The sequence below is a fragment of the Artemia franciscana genome, chromosome 8, assembly GCF_032884065.1.
Source record: "Artemia franciscana chromosome 8, ASM3288406v1, whole genome shotgun sequence".
Classification (NCBI taxonomy): Eukaryota; Metazoa; Arthropoda; class Branchiopoda; order Anostraca; family Artemiidae; genus Artemia; species Artemia franciscana.
This window is the reverse complement of record NC_088870.1, coordinates 7,844,051-7,853,744: the sequence shown is the minus strand read 5'-3', so window position 1 is coordinate 7,853,744 and position 9,694 is coordinate 7,844,051. Positions and strand designations below refer to the sequence as shown.

Sequence of the window (9,694 nt, the reverse complement as noted above, 5' to 3'; positions counted from 1 at the left end):
GTCTGCTTTTGTAATAATAATAGATTCATCCCTTCTTAAATTATTAAGAACCTTTATGTCTTTGATAGAATTATTTGGGATTTCTGATTTTAAAGCAAACTCTGACAGGGTTTTAACTGTAGAGGCTCTTACTAGGCTAACATCTTTGATTAGGATGGGGTTTCTATGTATCGATGTTTCTATTGAAGAGATAATTTCTTCTACTGGGACTTTATTAGTTCTAAGACATATCTGTTTATATAAATTTTATATCTGTTCACTGTCAATAAAATGGTTTCATCCCTATTTTGAACTGCTTTACTTTTGTCATGGAATGACGAAAAATTTCGTCATTTGAATCGGTTAAATAGAAATTTACATAGCCAAATGTACCTCAACAAAATAGAAAAGGTTTGGATTTTGGAGTATTTTTGCCATTTAAGGTATTGACACCGCCGAAACAATGATACTGCCCTAAAAATTGCATAGAAAACTATAGTTTTCTGCTTCGGTTATTTTTCTCGAAAAGGCGAGTAAAAATGGAGTACCTGTACAGTACTTAAAAAATGTGAAATTGTGTTTCTTTTAATACACGTTCAGGGTAATTTATTTTTTGCGATATGTACACAATATACTAAATATACAAGTATCTGGCAGAAACTCCTTTTGCAAAAACAGCTATCGGTTGTTTGAGATAAATTCTTTGATTCAGTTTTTTGATTTTTATCATTTTTTTGATTTTTAATTGATTTATCAATTTTATTTTTAATGATTGTTATTATTTTTTTTTATTTTCAATTTTAATTTTAATTATTTTCAATTATTTTCAATTTAATTTTTAATTACTTTAATGATTTATAATTTATCAATTATGTTTAATTGATTATTTTTTTTAATTTTGTTTTTATTTATCATTTTCTTTTTGATTATTATCATTAATCTTTAATTAAAAAACCTCTAAAAAGTCTATAAAAGGTCAAAGGGCTAAAAATTTAACATATCCATGGAGCTTTAAGGAAATAAAACTTCAGGTTTGAAAGTAGCCTGCTTGTAAAATTCTGATTAAGAAACAATGAGCGCAGTTTTAAAAGAAAAAAAATGATGGGAGACCAAAATACCTGAGAAACTGGGTGCTATATCAATATGGTTAATGAGCCATCCACCGTAATTTCCAGCTTCAACAACTTGTGATAACATCAACATTGCAATAATTAATTGAATGTTACATCCAGCACCTGCCATTACAAAGAGGCATAGAGCTGGTCCTAAATGGCCTAAAAACAAAACAGGTTTTAATTTTTTTTGTTTTTTTTTCACCTAAAAAAAATAAAACCTCACTGTATTAAGTTACGGATTCAGTTTCTTAATTCTTCAAATTTATAAATACATTTCTGATCTCAATATGGCGGGGGTCATATAAAACTACTAGAGACCCCCCCCCCCCCTAAAACAGCAAACCGAGCGATAACTATTTTCCCTACCATAAGACTAAAACATTTGTATTCAAAAATACAACCGGTAGTAAAACCTACGAAAAGTGAAACGACTTTGAGAAAAGAATAAAAAAATAAAGCTATCTTCCCCATTCTAAGGTAAGTTTTAGTACTAAAACTAACAGTAAATCTAGATAACTAATTTTCTACATTTTTACGTGGGGATAGAGGGAACACTTTACTAGTCTCTTGCATCGAGGCTAACCTTTGAGGGAGGAGGCTATGGTGAAATTATTCGTAGGAAGGATACCCAAAACAAGCCAAGATTTATTTTAGGCTGCAGAAGGAAAATCAGACAAACCAGTTGCTGAGATGAGAAATTTCCTTCCCTTGTGGATCCTTCTTTCAATTTTATGATTTGAAACAAGCCAATATACAAAACCAAGTAATTGCACCCAAAAACCTGCAAAGACAAGTCCTGAAACAAAAATCAATATTCAACCAGCGTTTGATAACAAATAAATAAAATTGACACTTAAAGTAAGTAATATCAACCCAATTACCAATAAGAGTCCATATCTTTCGTACGGCAACGGTGGACAGCCATTTCCTTTTTTTGCATAAATCGGCGAATGGGCATAATATCAAAGTTGAAATCCATGATAAAAAATATGGTAGAGCCAGGATGACAGCATTCTAAAAAATGAAATTATGTAAGCAAAGAACAAACTAAAAGGCAGGGGCTTTATCGTTGTTTTAGGTTCTTTTTTTCCAAATATAAACAGAGTTTTCTGCTAAACAAGGTTTTAATTGAATTCTTTTTAAGAGCAAGAACATTAGGCCCCAGGCAGGTCTGCTCTTACATTAGGTCGCGATTTTGTGTTTCAGAAAAAATGAACAATCTTATCGAGCGAACCATAATTAAATCTATGTATATTTGGGCCCTTGGAATGGGGATATTGTGATTTTCCTGTGCATTGTTGTAATGTCTTAGCTAGAAATATGAAGTGATTATGAGCCTCATATTCAATTTACAGCAAAATCAAGCTTTATAAAAGATCGGCATTTTGTAAAAATGGTGTTTGAAACTCACCCTACTTGTGCTCAAGACTCTCAACCTTCAAGGGTCTGTAATTACATTCAGTAGACGATTTTTTGAAAAGATACTATGGGCTGAAAGAAGTAAACACCAATTTCTTCAAAGTGTCGATCCATCTAGATTATTTTTTACATCGTGAAATGGCAGCATGGTAATTTTCAGAAGAGACTATAGCAATTTTTTGTATGATTTTTCCATAGTATCTTCAACAGATGTGTTAGGAATCTGTGAAAAATTTCTTGATGAAAATAATACATTTCGACATTCTGAAAATTATCGATTTTTGGTGTTAGTCGCAAAGAGATTAGGAGGGAAGGAGGGGAGGTATGGTCCACTCCAAATTGTCCAAAAGAAGTCAATGAGAATCATGGATCATTTTTTAACGCACCCTAGGAAGGCAAAAGAATTATCTGAAACCAAAGCATCTTTTGTATTTCTTCATGATCTTCATTTACAGCAAATTTTTCACCTTAATATAGACAAAGGGTTCTTATTAATCCAGTGTAGAGATAATTTTTTTAATAGCATGAAACTCTTGGTTGAAAATAAGCATAGCCATTTATCAAGAGCAAGGAATAAGTTTATTTTTACTTTTATTAAAAATGAGAGATCAAGATAATGTTTAAGATATCAACTTTCTGAGATTGCCAATAAATATAAACTGTTTGATTTAGTCACTGAGCCACCATCACTCTATTCATATAAAACGAAATTGAATGGAATAGTTCTTCCTGCCTATAATAGTGGGGACTGAATATAAAGTGATTTATTTATATATTAGTTTACAAGTCCCATCCGTGTCTCCATGAGTCGATTTTTGTTTCGCTTCTTTTCTTTCTCTCTCTCTCTCTCTCTCTCTCTCTCTCTCTCTCTCTCTCTCTCTTTATGTACTCCGCGAAAGTTACTGAGGTGTAATTCCTTCTTTTTTCTCTCTCTATTATTAAAGGAGACATAACGAGTTGCCTTCCTGTCTCCTTTGTATAAGATTTATGTGTATAATTTCTTGTTTAATTAAATAAAAAAAAACTAATTTTTTAACTGAAAGTAACGAGCAACATTAAAACTTAAAACGAACAGAAATTACTCCGTATATGAAAGGGACTGTTCCCTCCTCAACGTCCCACTCTTTGCGCTAAAGTTTTTCACTGTTTTAAAAAGTATATTTGAGAGTAAGAGTCAAACTTTAGCGCAAAGAGCGGTGCTTTGAGGAGGGAAGAGCCCCTTTCATATACGGAGTAATTTCTGTTCGTTTTAAGTTTTAATGTCGCTCCTTACTTTCAGTTAAAAAAACTTTTTTATTTAGTTTCTGAACGTTTTTGAATTAACGCATGTTTGGATTTTGGCTCTCCGCACATGAATACTAAGACCAAAATTTGCATATTGTATTTAATTTTGGCTAAGCGGTTTTTTCTTAGTTTTGATCGGACGATTTTGAGAAAAAAGAGTGGGAAGGAGGCTTAGTTGCCCTTCAATTTTTTTGTTACTTAAAAAGGCAACTAAAACTTTTAATTTCTTACAAATGTTTTTATAAGTAAAAAAAATACACGTAGCCTAACATACGAATTAATTTTCGTATCGAACTTCTATATTCGTATATTTTATTACGAATACGAGGGGGTTTGCCCCCTCTTTAATACCATGCTTTTTACACTAAAGCTTAAATTTTGTCCCAATTAATTAAGTTTGACCCCTGAATCACAAAGGCCGTAGGAGAAATAGTTGAAATTACTAAAAATACGTAGCGTAAATAGCGGGTATTTTGGAGGAGATGAACCCCTCATATGCGTCATAGTTTCCGTTCGTTTGTTTTTTAATCCTGCTCCTTACTTTCAGTTAAAAAAAATTCTATATTTATCTTTTCATTGATTTTTGTTTTAAATAATATTAGTAAGTCCTGTACCCCCTTTATGGAAATTCTCTCCTCCCATGTCAAATTCCTCCATGGAAAGATCCTCCCATGTAACCCCCTCCCCTCAACCCTTTCCCTATCCAAGAAAAAATTCCCCTGAAAACGTCTGTACACTTGCCAATAACCATTACTATATATAAATACTGGTGAAAGTTTGTAACTTGTAACCCCTCCCCCAGGGACTCTGAGGGAGTAAGTCGTCCCCAACGACATAGTTGTAAATTTTTTCGACGATGTTGAACAATGCGACTATCTCAGAATTTTGAACCGTTGACTTTGAGAAAAAATGAGTATGGGAGGGGGTCTAGATTTCCTCCAATATTTTTGGTCGCTTAAAAGTGCACTAAAACTTTTAATTTCCGTTAAAATGAGCCATCTCGCAACATGCTAGGACCACTCATTCGATACGATCACCCTCGGGGAAAAGAAAAAAAAACAACAAATAAACACGCACCCGTGATTGGTCTTCTGGCCAAAAATACGAAATTCCACATTTTTGTAAATAGGAGCTTGAAAATTCTGCATTAAAGGTCTCTGATACGCTGAAAGCAATGGTGGGATTTTCGTTGAGATTCTACTACTTTTAGGGGGTGTTTCTCCCTATTTTCCAAAATAAGGCCAATTTCCTCAGGCTCGTAACTTTTGATAAGTAAGACTAAATTTAACGAAACTTTTTAAATCAGGTTTTAAATCAGGATAAAAATCTAATTCCGTCCAGGTCCAAGGTCCAGGATAAAGGACCAAAAGTGGTCTTCGAAGTTATCTAATCCAATTCTTTGACGTATCTATTAGTATCAAATCCGATTTTTTAAAGTTTCGTTTACTATTGAGCCGGATTGTTCCTTACTGCAGTTCGTTACCACGAACTGTTTGATTAAATAGAAAAAAAAGTTTTTTTTAAACGAAAGTAAGGAGCTACATTAAAACTTTCCTCGTCAACGCCCTGCTCTTTCCGCTATAGTTTGACTTTCTCTTAACTGGACTTTTTAAGGCCGTAAGAAACTATAGCGTAAAGAGCGGGGCGTTGAGGAGGAAAAGCCCCTTTCATATACGGAGTAATTTCTGTTCGTCTTAAGTTTTAATGTTGCTCCTTCCTTTCATTTAATAAAACTTGTTTTTTTCAATTTAATTTTGGACGTTTTTGAATTAATATGTTCTGATCTTGGCTCTCCGCACATAAGAAATTAAAATAAAATTTGCATATTAATTAATTGCAATTATCGGAAGACTTTGAGAAAAAAGGAGTGAAGGAGGAGGCCAAGTTCCTCTCCAATTTTTTGATTACTTGAAAAGGCAAGTAGAACTTTAAGTTTTTTACAAACGTTTTCATTGGTAAAAACTATACGTAACTTACGAATTAACTTACGTAACGAACTTCTATATTCGTATGTTTTCATTGCGTATATGAGGGGGTTCAACCCTCGTTGAAACCTCGCTCTTTACACTAAAGCTTAAATGTCCCATTTAAGCTTTAGTGACTTTGAGCTTTAAGCTTTAGAACTAAAATCACACTCTGAATCCCATAAGCTGTAGAATAAATAGTTGAAATTACTAAAAATACTGTAGCGTAAAGATTGAGGTATAACGAGGAGGTAAACCCCTCATATGGGTAATAATTTTTGTTCGTTTTAAGTTTTAATGCTGCTCCTTACTTTCAGTAGAAAAAACATTTCAAATAATGCTAGAAAATCCCGCGGCCCCTTCATTGAAATTCTCTTCCCCCATGAATAGTTTCTCCACGGAAATATTCTCCCAAGTAACCTTCCCCCTAAACAAAAAAAAATCCCCCTGAAAACGTCTGTACACTTTCCAGTAACCATTAATATATATAAACACAGGTCAAAGTTTGTAACTTGCAGCCCCTCCCATGGGGACTGCGGGGGAGTAAGTCGTCCCTAAAGACATAGTTATTAGGTCTTTTGACTATGGTGAATTAAATGGCTATCTCAGAATTTTGATCCGGTGACTTTTGGGAAAAAATGAGCGTGAGAGGGGGCCTAGGTGCCCTCCAATGTTTTTGTCACTTAAAAAGGGAACTAGAACATTTCATTTTCGTTAGAATGAGCCCTTTCACAACATTTTAGGACCACTCAGTCGATACGATCAACCCTGGGAAAAAAACAAAACAAAACAAAAAAACAAATAAACACGCATCCGTGATCTGTCTTCTGGCAAAAAAAAAATTGTAGATAGGAGCTTGAAACTTCTTCAATAAGGTTTCCTGATACAGAGAATCTAATGATGTGATTTCGTTAAGATTGTATGACTTTTAGGGGATGTTTCCCCCTATTTTACATGTGGAGATTAAACCCCACATTGGGAATCAAACATATAGACCCATCAGGTCAGAACCGGATTTGTTGTTAAGTATTTGGAGAAGATAATAACTTGATCACTTTTTAAGTAAAAAATCATGAGATATACGCGGAAATGTTACCTAGAAGTTTATATCTAGTTTTGACCAATAGTTGTACTCCAAATGAGTATATCCATCCAATCCCTCCCGTCTATTACAAGTACTTTCTTCATGAGCTCTACTAAGGCAATTAGATCACGAAAAACAAAATGAGCTGTCACTCATTTTTGTTTAATGTGGAGCAGTAGAAACGAAAATAGAAAAAACTTACACTTTTTATGTCAAAGCCAAAGATAGTCTTCAGATATACTGGCAGATCTACTAGAAGGATGAGGAATCCCCAGTTATGACCAATATTGGCTATTAAAATTGAATAAAACGGCATTGACGTCAGGATCGATTTCCATGGTATGGGCAAAGCCTAGAAAAACATTTTATTTCCATTTAGGGTATTACAGACTATGCTGCAAATAGTTCTATAAAAAATAAATGAAAGTAGGTTTAAATGTTGTTGTTTTGTTTTTTCTACTAAATATCTTTTTGTATAACTGTCCAAAATGAACTATTTTTTCGGCAATAAAATAAAAGTTTGACCCCCATATCTGGTTCATTTATTCTCCCTTTTCCATTGGGGATTTCTATTAGGAGTACTTTAAATCTTTAACCGAAAAGTCCAGACAAAATTGAGTTTATAAATGAGGATTAATTATATATTTCATTTATTAAAATGTAATTCCTCTTCACATTATTTTCCTTTTCATTTTCTTTTATTTTTTTGAGAAAAGCTTATAGAATTTAAAAAACACCTTACCTTGTTTGACACATGTGCATCTTTTGCAATTTCTGTTTTTATATATGTTTTCTCCTTTTCACTTATTCTTGGATGTTCTTCAGGATTGTCATGAACTAAAAACAGCCAGAATACGGCCCAAATGACACCGAAACAGCCTTCAACATAAAACACGGCCTCCCAGCCAATATTCTCAATAATTAAACCAGTTAGCAAAAGACCTGACACCGTACCAAGCTCAGCACCTATAAAAAGAATAATATCAAAACCTGTGGTATAAAAGTAATTGACGAAGCCCAAAATTTTCCTCAGAAAAAAAATAACCAGCATTATCTAGCACTACCCAACAAAGTGCTAATGCAAATTACAATATTGTGAATGAAAAGTATTAATCAAGTTTATTTTAAATATCTTTTTGTGTTTCCATTATATTTAGCCAAAAGTAAAGGACCCACTTTTGCTAATGTGTACTGTGCATATAAACCTGTGGTAGCACATAGGACCAATACTCTGCTTGGCAGAATAAGGCTAAGGAAACAAAAGAATTGGTTTTGTATTATGATTTTGAATATGTACAACATAATTAAATACGTTCCAAAAATAAATTCAAAGCAGTCGATCAAAGCTTAGAGCCTTAAGAAAGAGATATTAAGGCGAAGTTTACACATCCCTATCTACAAAAATGTAGAACCTAGTTTTTTTCAAGAAAATAACAAAAGTGTCTATTTTTTGTTGTCTTTTTGTGGTAATTCACGTATATTATTAAAAATTTGAATTTTGATTTAAAATTCTAATACTAATTAAAAATAATAAGAAAACGTTCAACTGGGGACATTTTATGTCACAAAACCACATTTTTTTCACAAAGTGGCAAAACTCCATCAAGTGGCACGATGACAAAAGCCATGGAGTGATATTTCTTTTAAGAAGTAACATTTTAGTTTCGTTGTTATGATGCACAGTCCAGTGTTTTTATGACAGTTGTTATTTACCAAGTGATTTATAGCGATCGCAAATTCTGTCGGTCTGTTGGTCCCGGTTTTGCTAGTTTAGGCACTTCCAGATAAGCTAGGACGATGAAATTTGGCAGGTATATTAATGAACAAATCAAATTAGAGATAGTTGTTTCACCGATTTGACCATGGGGAGGGAGTGGGGGGACGGTTAATTCGGAAAAATTAGAAAATATGAGATAATTTTAACTTACGAACGGGTGATCAGATCTTAATGAAATTTGATCAATAGAAGGATTACGTGTTTCAGAGCTCTTATTTTAAATACCAACCAGATCTGGTGACATTGAATGGAGTTGGAGGGCAAAAATGAAATATTCCAAAACGCTTTGAGTGGAGGAATCGGGATGAAACTTGGTGGTAAAAATAAGCACAAGTCCTAAATACGCGATTGACATAATAGGAACGGATTCACTTACTTAGGGGGAGTTGGGGGGATGGTTAATTCTAAAAAATGGAAAAAGGAGGTATTTTTAACTTACAAAGGAGCGATCGGATCTTAATGAAATTTACCATTTAGAAGGACATTGTAACTCAGATCTCTTATTTTGAATCCCGACCGTATCCAGATTCATTGGGGGAAGTTCGGGGGGGGGACCAGAAATCTCGGAAAACGCTTAGAGTGGAGAAACCAGGGTAAAACTTGTTGGAAAGAATAAACACAAGTCCTAGATACGTGATTGACATAACCAGACTGAATCTACTCTCTGAGGGAAATTGGAGGGGATGTTACTTCGAAAAAATTAGAAAAATTTAGGTATTTTCAACTTAAGAACGGTTGGCCGTTCGTGAGGTATATTCAAATTTGATATTTAGAAGGAACTCATTTCTCAGAGCTCTTATTTTAAATCTCGACCAGATCTGGTGACATTGGGGGAGTTGGAGGGGGAACCGAAAATCTTGTAAAACGCTTAGAGTGGAGATATTGGGATGACACTTGGTGGTTAGAACAATCAAATGTCGTATATATGTGATTGACGTAAGTGGACTGGATCCAATCTCTTGAAAATTGGTAGATGTGTCAGGAACCTGCACAAATTGACTTGATAAAGTCATTTTCCCGATTCGACCATCTGGGGGGGGGGAGCTGAAAGGAGAGGAAAATTTAAAAAAAT

At 33.8% G+C, this 9,694-nt stretch overlaps 1 protein-coding gene across 3 annotated transcripts in view; it reads right to left on the bottom strand.

The window, feature by feature from the left end:
- Window positions 1-1,026: 1,026 nt before the first annotated feature.
- LOC136029928 (putative inorganic phosphate cotransporter) overlaps window positions 1,027-9,694 on the bottom strand; it is a 35,646-nt gene continuing 26,978 nt past the window's right edge. For all 3 annotated transcript variants that reach the window (XM_065708457.1, XM_065708459.1, XM_065708460.1), the window contains exons 5-8: window positions 7,588-7,811; window positions 7,048-7,197; window positions 1,976-2,108; window positions 1,027-1,253 (exon numbers count right to left, since the gene is read on the bottom strand). In XM_065708457.1, the coding sequence (XP_065564529.1) occupies window positions 1,042-1,253; window positions 1,976-2,108; window positions 7,048-7,197; window positions 7,588-7,811 (719 nt within the window). In that variant the 3' untranslated portion in view covers window positions 1,027-1,041. The remainder of the gene's footprint in view (window positions 1,254-1,975; window positions 2,109-7,047; window positions 7,198-7,587; window positions 7,812-9,694) is intronic.